General features: G+C 34.4%; 1 protein-coding gene across 2 annotated transcripts; it reads left to right on the top strand.

Annotated features, from left to right (window-relative positions):
• Nucleotides 1-9,394: 9,394 nt before the first annotated feature.
• LOC136234888 (probable carboxylesterase 18) lies at nucleotides 9,395-10,645 on the top strand. Of its 2 annotated transcripts, XM_066024385.1 has the most exons (2): nucleotides 9,395-10,015; nucleotides 10,181-10,645. In XM_066024385.1, exons 1-2 carry the CDS (start codon nucleotides 9,511-9,513, stop codon nucleotides 10,495-10,497), a joined length of 822 nt encoding a protein of 273 aa, XP_065880457.1. In that variant the 5' UTR covers nucleotides 9,395-9,510; the 3' UTR covers nucleotides 10,498-10,645. The 2 variants fall into 2 exon arrangements, with proteins under 2 accessions (XP_065880457.1, XP_065880456.1); XM_066024384.1 differs by having other exon boundaries at nucleotides 9,399-10,645.
• Nucleotides 10,646-17,722: the final 7,077 nt, after the last annotated feature.

Genomic DNA, 17,722 nt, shown 5'->3' with positions numbered 1-17,722 from the left:
AATTTAACGAGGGTATCATATGTACCTTCGTTAAATTTGGTCGTTATAGACCGACTTTTTTGTAGTGTATGTTGCACAACCTGTCTACATAGTCTGACACCTCAACCCTTATGTAATCCACTACTCACATGTGGCTTTGTCGATTAAAGTTATGAATGATGAATTTTTAATGCTCAGTACCATAAAAATATACAAAAAAGAGGCGTTTTGAAAACGATGAAAATTATGCTAAAAGTAATACTAAAATACTAGAAAAAGTGAGTTTTAGCTGTTGCAAAAAACCGCCTTGCAGCACACAAAATAAACAAATATATATACCCTTTTTAGGGCCTCAAAGACACCCTAAATAAGGGATAGAATTGCACTTAAAGCTTCTAAAGATTTCCACAAGAGTTGTACATTCTAAAACTATTGCAAAACTGCCTCATAAACATGGAAGTACAGAGTTCATCTTTTTTCTTTATTGGTACGCATAGCACATCTTAATGCTTTTGCCTAATTCTCCATTTTATCACTAAAATTGCTGGAAAACCTTCAATTTGCCACTTCTAGTATCATGTTAAGCAAGTGTGGCAGAATTAGGGTTAAAATGTTTGTATATATCCTAAAATAGTAGAATAAAGCTTAGTTTAGGCATTATTCCATATATATAATTATTGCACAACAACAAACAACTGACATTACAGTTGAATACAACAAGAAAATTTACTTTTGATGATATCTTGACATATGAAATTACTTATGCTAACTACATTTCTTTTTTTAAATTTTTTTTGGTAGGAGAAAGTTTAGGTAAAGGTAGGTCTACCCACTCCCAAGGTCAAGGCAAACCACAGACCTCGAAAAATTTATTAAATATTTTATTAAATATAATAATATTTATAAAAATTCCATAATTACTATGTCTAACTCAGATAAGTAATAATTCTTGGCTTCCTTTCATTTCTTTCATTTCTTCCGATTCTATAAGATTCTCTAATCTATTTTATCGTGTGCCTTTTATTTGTTTTGCAATTAATAGTGAAATATTGTTTCAAACTGTCGAAAAAATCTTAAGTTTTAATAACTTAATCAACAAAAAAATTGAGGTTTAATAATTATCAAGTTTAATTAATTATCCATATGTGAAAAAGAAAAAGAAAAATGAGTAAAAGCCTATAAATATAGGATCCAAAAATAAAGGAGGTGAAAGACAAAATCAAGCGGTCATCGTATGAATTACTAAACATAAACATAATAATAAGTAAAAAAAGGCAATTTCTTAATATAGTTCTTCTTCAAACCTGTATAAATACAAACATGCACACAAATGAAATCTCATCTCATAAGCGATCGATCATCATCATCAATCATATATAGAAGCTTAAAGCTGTGGACGGCCGTCGTCTTTCTCCAAAAGATAATGGCCTTTTCTCATAAAGCTGTCGTCTCTCTCATTTACACAGTTCTACTAATCGGAACATACATGGTAGAGACAATAGAATCAAGAAAAGCAACCATTTTCAAATTTAACAATGAAGAAAACACGGTTAGTACTGCGGCCGGACAAGCTTTATCAGAAAATAAAAATGAGAAATCAAATTCAAATTCATTGAGGATTGGTGATGATGATCATAGTAGTAGTAGTAATAATAAGAATGAGGACAAAAATGCATCAACTTCATGGGTTGGAGAAAAGGAAGACAAGAAACTGATTGGGTATGGAGCAATAGGTCGAAATGGAATTCCCTGCGGACCAAATAACAATGGAAAGTGTAAAGAAAAGACTCCAGTAAACGAGTGGAATAGAGGGTGCAATCAGACAACTAAATGCAGAAGTCCCGGAAACCCATAACTCTTTTTTTACATCTCATGTGTCACGACCCAACCCAGGCCATGACCGGCGCATAAATTAAATTAACTTTAATCTATGCTAGCCTTAATTCTGAACTAATAGAAATTCCAAAATTTACTAACAGAATATCAAACTCGTCTCAATTACATGAATAAACCTTAAAAGAATCAAATGTGCAAGTCTAAACCTCAATAATCAAAATTCTCCAAAGATAATATAAAGCTAATTTATTAGGCAATCTCCTTCAACATCAATCCAAGGGTTACCTCACGAACAGGGACCTTAATCTCAAAAAGAAAGATTCAACGTGGTATGAGATTTTCGTCTATACGAGCGAAAACCTCAGTGAGTAGTAGCTACAGCACACAACAGAAAGGGAACAGGCAGGCAAGCTGATACTTTTAAATCATGACAAATATAGTTCAAAATATAGTATTTCAAAATCAGTTAAACTAAAGGGGCAATATAAGATAATCAATTCCAAAATGCTGACAATCAATTGTCAAACATAACACTGAAACCTTTCAAAATATCAAATATTAGAATAATCAAAAAATAAGACAAAAGCTTTAAAACACATGGTACAGTGTAATAGAGTGGTGATACTGCACACCACCAGGGCCAGATAAATGGTAAGCGCAACCAATAACAGATACAGATAACAGACAATCGCCTTTACCGATCTTATGCATGATTCTAATGATGACACAACTGACGATAAACTGACAACTGACAACCTGACTCAAAGACAAATGCAAGGACCTAATGTTATGAAGATCGGTGAGAGGCCAGATAACAAATACAGATATACTGAGCACTTGTACCAGTTTGAAAACATATAGTATACATATATAATTTAGAAAATCATAACTGATTGAACGAATTATCAGATTTCTAAACAAAGGTAATAACTGTGATAAATCGCGTATCAGAAACTACAAATCATATCAAATCAAATTTTTAATAAATTCATTGTACCTGATAATAAAACAAATCAATATAAAGGCCTGTTCCCAGAATATACGCTCTAATACTAAGGATATTTAGTAAACACAAGGTTTAAGCTATACGTTTTTTTGGAACGAAAATATACTGTCAAACGCTAATTTTTGATAAACAGTTTTTCAATCTAATATTTCAATCAAATAGGATCATGTACTATAATTACCACTCACCTGAATATTTGAGCAGATGTGAGCGTCCTAAAAGTTCGACTCAGTCAATTTGCGGATTATCGGAATTTCCTATTGGTTCAAGGAAAAATGAAGAACGAATTAACTAATATTAATCATGTCCAAACTAATGGGATAATTAACATTTTAGGGGAGAAGTAATTTAAACCTTCATGAACTAACTAGTTAAGAAATTTCAAAACTATAAAAATAATCTTATATAGCTACTGCTACACCAACACTAACAATATGAAATCAATTTCCAAAAAAAATTGAAAACCATCACAAACTCTCAATTAAAAAGGAATATATAATAGCAAGGATTGAAACAGAAATCTTTTAAATCAACATAAGCCTTTGTGAAGGGAATGACGAATTTGATCCCACTTTCCACCAAAATTACATAAATTTTAAATCAACTTTAAGGCTACAGGGACAAAATACAAGTTGAACTCCAAAACCCCAAAGCACCCAAGCCCTTCAATCATTATTTAATTAAAATGGTAATGATATGAACACAAGATTTTTGTTTAAAAGGTTGCAGTACTTTGCCGGAAACAAAATGACAAAAGAATAATAAAAGGGATAACTATGAATTTCAGATGGCTTTTTTTTTCAAGAACACCGACTCTGCATATATCGATTTACTGTTTTTTTTAATAATAACAACAGAAAGGTGATGCCTATTATTAGCAGCCTATATGTCTAAACGAAGGAAGTAAATATGGGAGCGTTTACCTGACTATCAAGAACGCAAGTCTGAGTAAAAGGAAGGTTTACGATTCGCAGTGGAGGAACAAAAAGAGGCTGCGGCTGATATTGACCCCTCCCCCTCACATATGATTTTTATTTTATTAATATAAATATATATTAGGTCTTCTTAAACTGATAAGTTATTTGTAAAAAAAATATATGTTTTTATAAACTAAATAAGATGGTATTTTCATAATATTATTTATCAAAAATGTAAAAAAAATATTTTCAAAAGTACTTAGAAAAACAGAATATTACAATCTTCCCCCCTAAAATGAATTCGGTCCCCGAATTTAAACTACAAGGACACTAACCTGGGATATCAAATAAATGAGGATATCTGATTCACATTTCAGATTCAGTCTCCCAAGTGGCTTCCCTACTAGAATGGTTTTGCCAAAGAACTTTAACTAAAAGAATTTCTTTTGAACGTAGCTTCCGAACTTAGTTGTCTAAGATGCCGATGGGTTGCTCTTCATAGGTCAGATCATCTCTAACTTGTATAGTTTGAGGTTGCAAAACATGGCAAGCATCATGAATGTATTTCCTAAGCATCGATATATGGAATACTGGATGAACCTTAGAGAAATCAGGTGGAAGAGCTAACCGATATATGGAATACTAGATGTATTTCCTAAACATCTTGTCCCTCCTCCTGCGATATACACCTTCGAATAATTTGGTCGGCGCACAACCTGAAAAGATAGGGGTCTTCCCAAAAATAATATTTAATTTCAGCAAAAAAAACTTCCTCCTCTGATTAGTGGACAGGTTGTGCGGCTTAAGCGAACTTGCTAGGTAATTAGCAATATCGGCAAACTATGGCGCAGGCTGTGCGGCGTATAGATGCTCGTCTGGAAATTTTTCCAAAATCTCTCGTTGTTCCTGGCCACCTTGGTGAGAAATCCTTGACAAATAATCAGCCGCGACATTTTCCGTTCCCTTTTTATCCTTAATTTCGAGATCAAACTCTTGAAGCAATAATAGCCAGCGGATTAACCTAGGCTTAGCATCCTTTTTCGCGAACAAGTAGCGCAACGCAGCGTGGTCTGTATGCACAACTACTTTGGACAACACCAAGTAGGGTCGAAATTTGTCGAAGGCATACACAACTGCAAGAAGCTCCTTCTCTGTAGTGGTGTAGTTCTGTTGGGCTTCGTTTAATGTTTTGCTAGCATAATAAATGGGCCTAAACTTCTTCTCTATCCTTTGTCCAAGAACAGCTCCCACACAAGTATCGCTCGCGTCGCACATCATCTCAAAAGGTTGCTCCCAGTCGGGTCCTGCCAGTATAGGCGAGTTGATCAGCTTGCTCTTTAAGAGTTCAAACGCCTTTAAACAGCTTACATTGAAAGAAAATCCGGCTTCCTTATAAAGTAAGGCTGACAAGGGCAGCGCAATCTTTGAAAAATCTTTGATAAACCTACGGTAAAACCCTGCGTGCCCCAAAAAACTTCGCACATCTTTTACATTGGCCAGAACAGCCAGCTTTTCTATTACTTCCACCTTCGCTTTGTCCACTTCCATCCCTTTTTCTGAAATTTTATGCCCGAGAACAATTCCGCCCATAACCATGAAGTGGCATTTCTCCCAATTCAAGACCAAGTGGGTCTCCTTGCATCGCACAAGCACGGCTTCGAGGTTGTTTAGACAGCTATCAAAAGAGTTTCCATAAACAGAGAAGTCGTCCATGAATATTTCTATGGTCCGCTCCATCATGTCATGAAAAATGGACACCCTACATCTTTGGAAAGTGGCTGGAGCGTTGCACAGTCCGAACGGCATTCGTCTGTAAGCATTAGTCCCATACGGACACGTGAACGTTGTCTTCTCTTGATCCTCACTATGAATTGCGATCTAGTTGTGTCCTGAATAACCGTCAAGAAAACAATAGAAGGCATAGCCAGCTAATCGCTCCAACATCTGATCAATGAAGGGCAAAGGGAAATGATCCTTCCTTGTGGCTTCGTTGAGCTTTCTGTAATCAACACAAACTCGCCATCCAGTTATTGTTCTTGTGGGCACCAACTCGTCTCTCTCGTTGAGGACTACGGTTGTTCCTCCCTTCTTTGGTACAATGTGAACAGGGCTGGTCCACATACTATCAGAGATTGGGTAAATAATGTCGGCATCAAGGAGCTTGATCACCTCTTTTCGAACAACCTCCTTCATGTGGGGATTCAGTCTGCGTTGCGGCTGGACAGATGGCTTGTGTTCCTTTTCCATCAAGATTCTGTGGACACAGACGGCTGGACTGATACCTTTTATGTCATCAATTTTCCATGCGATTGCATCCTTGTTTCTTCGCAAAACTGTCATGAGTTGCGCCTTCTGATCAGGAGTTAACTTTGAGGATATAATAACTGGACTTCCGCTGGGTGGTTCCAGGAAAGCATACTCGAGGTGTGCAGGCAACGGTTTCAATTCTGGTTGAGACACCGGCACAGTTGGTATCTCCGGTGGTTCTTGATGAGTGGGAACAGTAGGATCGAAAGGAGGTGTCGGTAGGTTGGATTCAATGGAACAGCCTGTTCCTTCACATATGTTCACCTCTTCTCCCAATAGAGCCTATAGAGTGTCCTGTTCCTGCAAAGTAGAAAGACTTTGAAAATCATCCAGCAGCTTCCTCTTCACTCGCTGTCTCCTCAGCGTCATCCTGATTGCTTTCTTCTTCTTCTTCTTCTTCTTCTTCTTCTGCTTCTTCATCATCCTGATCTTCGTTATCTAATTCTTCTTCCACTTGAGTGATGAAGTGATCATCCAATTCCACATCATCTTCTTGATGCTCAGCTTCAGTTCCCTGACATTGTGTGAAGTGAGAATCACCAGGAACAATGATGTTAGTGGGGATAGCATCAATTGGGGTCAGCCCTGAAGACTTCGTCTTCTTCAGAGGTTGCTCAACAGCATCCACTCTTTCTTCTGTATCAGGCTCATCTTGCCTGCTTCTCTTCTGAGCTAACTTAGGTCTCTCCTGACCTTTTTGAGCAGCTGACTTCAGCTTCTTTGCCGGTGACTCAACATCTTTCGAAGGAGTCCCAACAGCTTTTCTTTTGCGGGCAGATGGAGCCTTTGTTCTTTTGCCCTTCTTTGGGACAGTCTCCTCAGCAGGCTGATCACCACCTTTGGCTTTCTTAACCGATTGGTCAAACTTCAAGGCACGCAGCGCAGCAGCTGTTATCTCAGAGCCTTGGGCCTCAGTTTCCTCGAATAGGTCAATCTGATGGTCTTTGAGGATTCTGGTTATGAGTGAGCCCAGCCTTAAAGTTCCAGTGCTCATTTGGAAGCCGGCTATTAAGAAAACTGGCATGTTGATGGGCTTATAAGTCAGCATGTGCCATATGAAGCACTGCTCAAAGTTTGTCGCTGAGCTGGTGCAATTAAAAATTTTTGAAAAGCGAGGTTGGAAAAGTCGGAAAAATGTATTTCAAAGAAAAGAAATAAAACAATTTTCTTTTTCCTTTTATTTATAAATTTGTCACATTCTGCTATTTAATTACAAAATTGGTCATTGTCACACCATAAGAAATCTGTCACACTAGATTTCTTATTTATTTATATATATAATGAAAAGTTCATTCCTAATACAAATTCTAATAGCATTCACTAGTGGAAAAATGGTCTTAGTGATGCTTTATTGGCAAGGATTTATATAAAAAAAACGATGCCAAAGGTCCCAAAAATTACTTATTAGCCATGATCTGTAAAAAACACGACTCATAGAATTACTTGTTAGCAACAGTTTTGTGACACAACTTACCTTATTGGTTTATCATTGGCAACTATTTAATGACCTCTAATTAAAAATTAGGGGTCATTAGGGTCGATTTTTTTTTAAAAAAAAAACCGTTGCTAATGTATTGTCATTGTGATCCGTTTTGTTGATGAAACCAACCATAATAATTTCCCATTGGCATCGGTTTATTTAAAACTGACTTTTATACTTTTATAAATGAGGGTATAAACCTAAACCTTCCCTTCAACTCTAAACCTTCATTTTTAGAAACCATATTTACGAAGATGAATCAACAGAGTGAGAAGTCCATCGACCAAAAATGGCTCTCTCCCTAAAAACCTCCTTGGCCTAAACTCTAAAACCTAAAAGCTAAATTAATTTATATAACCTTGGGACGCACCATAGTATTAGATAAAGATCGGCTTTTTTTTCACTTGTGATCACTCACGTTACACTTGGTTTAAATATGCGTGTTTCATGTGATAAACATCTTGATTCTATATCATTTCAAAAATGTTATTAACATGTAAATGTTAATTCTTTCATGCTTTGTTGTCTGAGAATTGAGATTCGTCTCTTAAGAATCTAAAACTATGTGACCTTGACGTTTTGCAAGATCAACTCCTTTCTACAGTTTCAAAATTTTTGAATGGATTCTGTTTTATAACAATATTTCAAATTGACCAAATTTGTTAATGTTATGGACAAATTTACTCTTTGTTGCAAATATTAAGGATAAAATCGCATCATTTTAGACATTAACTGTAAAATTGCTCATAACTGACAACGTTAGAAATATTTTACACATTATCCCTATTTTTTTTTAAAATTCAACTTGTAATAGTTTTAAAACTCTATATTTTAACCCAAAATTTATTAACATTTATTCAATTGAATATTTATTTATTATCATTTGAGGATCTATTTAAAAGGTATTTAACGAGTCTCGAACTGAGAAATTGGACAACTCAAAATAGAAAAAACGTATTGAATAGTAATTATTAGACTTACTAGTATAGATGAATTTTGATTGATAGATGTTTTTAGAAAGGAATGGTTAAAAATTAGTAAGGTGACATAAATCACTAGATTAGCTCTATCTTGTAAGTTCAATTATTTTGTTCCACGTTTTCAATTATTTTGTTCCATGTTTTTATTTTATTTTTATTTTACAACCACACTTATATAACATATCTATTTATTTTTTGTTACTACTTATATAATAATGGAGATGTGGGGGCAGCGGTGGCGAATGAGAAAGAGAAAGAGAGATAGAGACAACGATAATGACATCGACAGTTTGTTACCACTTATTTATTTTTCAGTTGCCTTTTCTGTGCGGGAAGCTGTTTCTGAAAACGCTCAGACGACCAAGTTAGTAAATCTTAGAAAGAAAAAGCGAGATAGAGAGACATCTTGTAAGTATATCCAAACCGGTTTATTGGAGGTTAGGGAGGCTCTTTTATAGATAGAGTAAGTGTCCAGTGGGCATTAGGCCCAGGCGGTGTGAGTGTGGGCTAGTCTTATCCCATATTCTTAATCATATAATATAGAGAGATAAGGTATCAAAATATGTCTAAGATTTTTGAAAAAAATGTCAATTTAGGCTCTACGTATAAATAACACCAATACAAGTTTAACGTTTAAAAAAAATACCAATTAAGGTCAATAACGAAACGTGACATATTATTTATATTACTTCGTTAAGTTTTGCAATTGTACGTGAAGAAATGAATCAGAATTTAACAGAATAATATAAATAACGTGTCGTGTTCAGTTTTCAAAATCTAAACTGATACTTTTTAAAACATTAAACATATATTTTTGGTATTTGATACATGTATTTAAAAAAAATATAGTACTTTTTTGTTAGCCTATAGCTATAATACTCTCTACCAATTAAGTCGGGCCATATGTATATATTTTTCATTGATCGGTATATTTATCTGGATTAGTCTAAAATTTCTCTAATATATATCCTTGTTCTCTGTTTTCATGTAAAAGGAAACCAGAAAATGGCACAATGGCCTCCCAACCTTCCATGGAGTGTTAAGCTTCTAAACTTTCTCTCCTACTTCGCCAAAATCACCCATCGTCCAGATGGCTCCGTTAACCGGTCTCTTATGCGATTCATGGACTGGCCAATTTCCCCGTCCAACAAACCAGTCAACGGCGTCATATCCTCCGATTTCACCGTCGATAAACCTCGAGATCTCTATTTCCGCCTCTACACTCCCACCGCCGGAACTTCACTGCCAGTTATCTTCTTCATCCACGGCGGTGGTTTCGCCTACAATGCACCTTCTTCAAAACCTTACGACGGCTTCTGCCGCCGACTCGCACATGAACTCTCTGCCTTCATTATCTCCGTCAACTACAGACTTTCACCGGAGCACCGATATCCAGCCCAAATCGAAGACTGTTTCGACGTTCTGAAGTTCATTGACAGCACAGAGATAGAAGAAGGATTCACAAAAAATGCAGATCTGAAACGTTTCTTCATCGCTGGAGATAGTTCAGGTGCGAACTTAGTTCATTATCTCACAGTTAAAGCTAGTGAATACGAGTTTTCTCGAGTGAAACACATCGGAAATATCTCGATCCAGCCGTTTTTCGGAGGAGAAGAACGAACGGAGTCGGAGTTGAGGCTGACGAAAGCTTTGTTTATTAATGTGGATTTAACAGATTGGATGTGGAAGAGTTACTTACCGGAGGGATCGGATCGGGACCATCCGGCGGCGAATGTTTTCGGTCCGAATTCGGATGGTGTAGCCGGAATTAAGTATCCGGCGACGATTGTTTTCAAGGGAGGATATGATCCGTTGCAGGATAGGCAAAAGAGGTATTATGAAGGGTTGAAGAAATATGGAAAAGAAGCTTATTTAGTTGAATGTGAAAATGCGTTTCATACATTTTATGTTTTCCCAGAGGTGACTGAATCTTCTTTGTTGTTGAAGGAGGTGAAGAATTTTATGCAGAAGCTATGTGAATCAATCTCCTAAAAAAATAGTATTGTTTTCATTTCTAATTAATGGAAAAGAAAGTCAATATTGTTCTTTTTGGATTTTTGCTCATTAAATTTCTAAATTTTGCATTTTAATGTAAACAGATCTCAGTTGAAGATATGTCACACGTTTCACGTTTCACGTTTCTTTAAAATAATTATTTTAGATTGCAGCGAATTCAGAATAAATTTTAAAAGAGTATAAATTATTAGGTATTTGTTATAAATAATTACCATTAAGGTTAATTATCATTAATGGATGTCCACCATACTAAATGCATAGCCACCAAATTAAATGCATGTACACCAACAACTAAACATGTATTAAATATGTATATGTTATGCTTAAAGATAAGTGTAATTAGGACCACTCATTTTGTAAGTCTACTACTATAAATAGGCTTATACCCTCATTTGTAATATACACCAAGATTAAGCTTTTATGCTATTATAATCTTTCTCTCAATCTAAGTTCTTCATTATATTATTATTAATCTCCATATATATTTACATATATTTATTAATCTATATATAAGTGTGGTTATAATCACACTATAATTTCGGTAATTTTATAACACGTTATCAGCACGAGTTTGCTTTATTAATTAATTTCGACACAAATTTGTTCTTCCAATAATCTCAAACATGTCAAACCTTACAAATGTTGAATTTATGGTACTTGACATCTCGGGGAATAATTATCTTACGTGGGTGCTAGATGCTGAAATTCATTTGGAGGTCAAGGGTCTTGGTAATACTATCAAAGAGAAAAATAATACTGATATGCAGAGTCGTGCAAAAGCAATGATTTTTCTCCGTCATCATCTTGATGAAGGATTAAAGTCAGACTATTTGACAATAAAAGATCCATATGTCTTATGGAAAAATTTAAAAGAAAGGTATGACCACCAGAAGTTGGTCATGTTACCAAAGGCTCGTTCTGCCTGGGCAACATTAAGGTTGCAGGATTTTAAATCAGTATCAGAATATAATTCTGCACTTTTTAGAATCACATCAAAATTAACATTGGGTGGAGATGTTGTTACGGATGAACTTATGTTAGAGAAAACTTTCTCTACTTTTCATGCATCTAATGTGATTCTGCCTGCAGCAACAATACAGAGAGAGTGGCTTTAAAAAATATTCTGATTTAATTTCTTATCTACTAGTAGCGGAACAAAATAACGAGCTCTTAATGCAAAATCACGAGTCTCGTCCTACTGGATCGACCGCATTCCTAGAAGTGAATGCAACTTTATACAATAATGAAAATAACCGTGGACGTGGTCGTGGTCGTGGTCGTGGACGTGGTCGTGGTCGTGGTCGCGGTCGTGGACGAGGTCGCGGATATGGCCGTGGTGGAAATGGTCGTGGTTATAATTATGGTGGTTATAATAATAAAAATACAAATTCCCACCAGAAGTGGAAAAATCAAATTGAAAAATTTGACAAAAGGAATAACCAGGGCAAGAGTTCAAATGAGAATCCAAAATGGGAATGAAACTACGTGCTATCGTTGTGACATGACTGGTCATTGGTCACGTACCTGTCATACGGCAAAACATTTGGTTTTACTTTATCAAGCATCAATGAAGAAGCAAGGCAACAATATTGAAACTAATTGTGTCTTTGATAAAAATACCCTAATGGATATTTCTCATTTGGATATGACAGATTTCCTCCTTTCTGCACCCACCGAACCCATCGCACCCACTGAAGATGAAAATTAATGTCATGTATTTATTTGTAATTTTATTTTATTAATGTATTTTATTTTTATGTAATTTTCATTCTGAATAAATAATAATATGTCCTTGTTTTCTTCAATGAAGAAGATGAATACTTCCCCAGTATTAATTAACTTCAAGATAAATGAAGCAAATATATGCATTGTGGATAGTGCCACTACACATATTATTCTTAAAGATGCAAAATATTTTTCTTCATTAAGAAAGGGAGAAGCAGTTGTTACTACAATATCTAGTAACACAAAATTAATTGAAGGCTCCGGAAGAGCCAGTATAATCCTACCAAGAGGAACAAAGTTTATTATAAACAATGCATTATTTTCCCCAAAATCTCACAGAAATTTGCTAAGTTTCAAAGATATTCGCAGAAATGGATATCATATTGAGACTGTAAATGAAGGAAATCAAGAATGTCTTTATGTTACTAATATAATTTCAGGGAAGAAATGTATGATGGAAAAATTTAATACTTTATCCTCTAGTTTATATTTCACATTCATTAATGTGATTGAAACAAATCTTACAGTAAACCAGAAGTTTACAGATTCAAATATTTATAAGATTTGGCATGATAGACTGGGTCATCCTGATTCTATAATGATGAGAAAAATTATAGAAAATGCACATGGGCACCCATTGAAGAGCCAGAAGATTCTTCAAAGCAATGAGTATTTTTGTGCTGCTTGTTTGCAAGGCAAATTAATTATAAGGCCCTCGAAGGGTAAGATTGGAATTGAATCACCGACATTTTTAGAACGCCTTCAAGGCGATATATGTGGACCATTTAGGTACTTTATGGTTCTAATTGATGCTTCTACTCGACGGTCACATGTATGTTTATTATCATCACGCAATATAGCTTTTGCGAGATTACTTGCTCAAATCATTAGATTAAGAGCACAATTTCCTGATTATCCAATTAAGACAATTCGTCTTGATAATGCCGGCGAATTCACATCCCAAACATTTAATGATTATTGTATGTCACTTGGGATACGTGTTGAACATCCTGTAGCTTATGTTCATACACAAAATGGTCTAGCAGAATCATTTATCAAACGTCTGCAATTAATAGCTAGACCATTACTCATGCGAACTAATCTTCCTACATCTGTGTGGGGATATGCAATTTTACATGCAGCATCGCTTATATCTATTAGACCGACAAGCTATCATGAGTATTCCCCATTATAATTAGCTTTTGGTCATGAGCCCAATATTTCTCATCTGAGAATTTTTGGATGTGCAGTATATGTTCCTATTGCTCCACCACATCGCACTAAAATGGGTCCTCAAAGGAGATTAGGAATTTATGTTGGTTATGAATCTCCCTCAATAATTAAATATCTTGAGCCATTAACGGGAGATATGTTTACTACACGTTTTGCAGATTGTCATTTTGATGAATCCACATTCCCTAAATTAGGGGGAGAAAATAAAGATGTGGAAAAGGCAATAACATGGAAAGCTTCATCACTCTCTCACATGGATCCTAAAACAAAGGATTGTGAACAAGAAGTTCAGAAAATAATTCATCTTCAAAATTTAGCAAATCAGTTGCCAGATGCACTTGCGGATCCAAAACGAGTAACAAAATCGCATATACCAGCAACTAATGCACTAATTCGTATTGAAATTCCTGAAGAAAAACATGATAATAATTCTCAAGCACGCCTGAAGCGTGGACGACCTATTGGTTCAAAGGATAAAAATCCGAGAAAAAGAAAACCGGTCAATGATAAGAATGAATCTATTGAAGATGAAAATACTAACATAGACACACTTCCTGAAGAAGTGCAAACCCCTGAAATAGTGCAAACACCTGAAGTTATACAAACACCTGAAGTTGCACAAACACCTGAAGTTGTTACAAATGAAGAGATTTTAATAAATTATGTTAGTTCTGAAAAGAGATGTGATAGAAAGGAAATGATTGTGGATCATATTTTTGCATATAATGTGGCAATGAACATTATAGATGACAATATGGATCATGAACCACAATCTGTTCAAGAATGTCAAAGTAGAAATGATTGGCAAAAATGGAAAGATGCAATCCAAGGAGAATTGAATTCTCTCAACAAACGCGAGGTTTTTGGACCAGTAGTCCAAACACTAAAAGGTGTTAAACCCGTAGGATACAAATGGGTATTTGTTAGAAAGAGAAATGAGAAAAATGAAGTTGCGAGATATAAAGCAAGACTTGTTGCACAAGGTTTTTCCCAAAGACCTGGAATTGATTATGAGGAGACATATTCTCCTGTTGTGGATGCAATAACTTTTCGATATCTCATTAGCTTGGCAGTACAAGAAATATTGAGCATGCGCTTAATGGATGTAGTTACAGCTTATCTATATGGCTCACTTGATAATGATATCTATATGAAAATCCCTGAAGGATTTAAGCTGCAAGAAAAATGTGAAAACCGAGAACTTTATTCGATAAAGTTACAGAGGTCCTTGTATGGACTGAAACAATCTGGGCGCATGTGGTATAATCGTCTTAGTGAATATCTGTTGAAAGAGGGTTATACGGATGATCAAATTTGTCCATGTGTTTTCATAAAGAGATCGGGAACTAGATTTTCCATCATTTCTATTTATGTAGATGATTTGAATATTATTGGAACTCCTGAAGAGATTTCAAAAGCAGTGGATTATTTGAAAAAGGAATTTGAGATGAAAGACCTTGGAAAGACAAAATTTTGTCTTGGGTTACAAATTGATCACCTAGAAAAGGGAATCTTTCTTCATCAATCCACTTACATAGAAAAGATCCTTAAAAGATTTTACATGGACAAAGCACATCCATTGAGTAGTCCAATGGTTGTTCGATCACTCGATGTAATCAAAGATCCTTTCCGATCTCGGGAAGATAAGGAAGAGATTCTTGGTCCTGAAGTACCATATCTTAGTGCAATAGGTGCACTAATGTATCTTGCTAACAATAGGAGGCCCGATATTGCTTTTTCTGTCAATTTGTTATCTAGGTACAGCTCTGCACCTACACGAAGGCATTGGAATGGAATTAAGGATGTATTCCGCTATCTTCAAGGAACTATTGATTTAGGTTTATTTTATGCATTTGGAACTAAACCTAAATTAGTAGGCTATGCGGATGCGGGTTACTTATTTGATCCACACAAAGCTCGGTCACAAACAGGCTATTTATTCACATATGGAAGTACAGCTATATCTTGGCGCTCTACGAAGAAAACTATTACAGCTACTTCCTCAAATCATGCTGAGTTAATAGCTATTCATGAAGCAAGCCGAGAATGTGTTTGGCTAAGATCGTTAACCAAGCATAAACAAGAGTCATGTGGTAGATCATCAGATGAAGGAACACCGACTACAATATATGAAGATAATGCAGCTTGCATTGCTCAACTGAAGGAAGGCTACATTAAAGGAGACAGAATAAAGCATATTTCACCAAAAATTTTCTTTACTCATGATCTTCAAAAAAATGGTGAAATCAGTATTCAGCAAATTCGATCAAGTGACAATCTGGCAGATTTGTTCACAAAGGCATTACCTTCTACAACTTTTAAGAAGTTGGTTTACGGTATTGGAATGCGCCGTCTCAGAGATCTTCAGTAATACTGCGAATAGGGGGAGTAAACACTGTACTCTTTTTCCCTTGACCAATGGTTTTTTTCCACTGGGTTTTACTTGGTAAGATTTTTAATGAGGCAGTGCCCTATTCGCATGGATGGACATCCAAGGGGGAGTGTTATAAATAATTACCATTAAGGTTAATTATCATTAATGGATGTCCACAATATTAAATGCATAGCCACCAAATTAAATGCATGTACACCAACAACTAAACATGTATTAAATATACATATGTTATGCTTAAAGATAAGTGTAATTAGGACCACTCATTTTGTAAGTCTACTACTATAAATAGGCTTATACCCCCATTTGTAATATACACCAAGATTAAGCTTTTATGCTATTATAATCTTTCTCTCAATCTAAGTTCTTCATTATATTATTATTAATCTCCATATATATTTACATATATTTATTAATCTATATATAAGTGTGGTTATAATCACACTATAATTTCGGTAATTTTATAACAGTATTATATATTTTTTTTGAAGAGGTATTATATTTAATAATAGTGAGAGCATAGCTACTCTTTAAGAATAAATTATTAATTTTTAAAAAAAATATTAATAAAAAAATAAATAAAGAGTAAATTAAAAGAAGGGAAAGACTCGTCAATAATAGAAAGAAAATAACGATTTTTATTGATTTGATGAGGAATCAAGAAAGCGTTTAGTTCAAACTTTACAATCGAAATTGGAATCGGAATCAAAATTTATGAAATCGAAATTAGAATATATTTTTTTATATTTTTTGTTTGGTTTAATCCGGAAACGGAATCCAACTAACAGAAACGTTTAGTTCAAATTTTGATATCGGAAACGAAATGAGACGAAATCAAATTTTTTTAGATGATAATATATTTAACAGATAAAAAATTAGAAATATCATTCGTAATAAAAAAAACTGAAAAATAAAAAAATCAATTTAATATTAAGAACATTGAAAATTTGTAATGAAAAAATTTAACTAAAAACATATTATTAACACCAAATTAAAAGTTTTTTCAAAAAAAAACTATTATAGGAAGATAGTAATCAATATGAAAAACTATTAGAAATGGAATTATATCATTCATATTCTCATTCAATTCAATGGTGTCTTTTAACCCAACCAGATACCTAAAATTTAAAATTGGAATTGAATTTTGGTACAACCTCCTTGGAATTTAACTTAAAAGCTTAACAAATTAGTATCTTAAAAATACTTTTAAAACCTTAAAAGTTCAGGGACTGACACATGTGTTTTGATGTTAATGATTAAAAAAAGATTGAAATTAAAAATCAAGATACATGGAAATGACTCTGTGATTGGGTTTTCCACTGTCTACTCAATGTTAATCTACACTTCAACGTGTAACCAATAACTGTCTTTGAATCCGTATAATTAATTGAGTAGAAATCCTGAAGAACCTAACTATAAGTTTAACCTAAATTTTGAAAGATCATATATTTGTAGCCAATTCAAGAAAAATAAAATATAAGCTATAAATGTTATAAAAGTATTGAATTATAGTGTGATTATAATCACACTTATATGTAGATTAATATATATGTGCAAATATATATATATGAAGATTAATATCAGGGCCGGCCCTGGGTATAGATCCGGGGTGCGGCCGCCCAGGGCCCAATGTTAAAAGGGACCCAAAATTTTTAATTTTATTGAATATATACTATTTTTTTTGTTATAAATTTAGTTATAATATCCATTAGGTCTAAAAATTGACCAAATAATATGATATTTTAGATCTAAAATTGGCCCAAATTTCTATTTTTAAATTTTTTAGTATAATTTTTTATTATTATTAAGGGCTCATTATTTCTTATTTCGCCTGGGGCCCCTAAAATGTCA

This window comes from Euphorbia lathyris, chromosome 7 (assembly GCF_963576675.1).
Source record: "Euphorbia lathyris chromosome 7, ddEupLath1.1, whole genome shotgun sequence".
NCBI classification, from domain to species: domain Eukaryota; kingdom Viridiplantae; phylum Streptophyta; class Magnoliopsida; order Malpighiales; family Euphorbiaceae; genus Euphorbia; species Euphorbia lathyris.
This window is presented reverse-complemented; position numbering and strand designations above follow the sequence as displayed.

Coding starts and splice junctions, on each gene's coding strand:
- LOC136234888 (XM_066024384.1), top strand. CDS start 9,511: ATGGCACAATGGCCTCCCAACCTTCCATGGAGTGTTAAGCTTCTAAAC.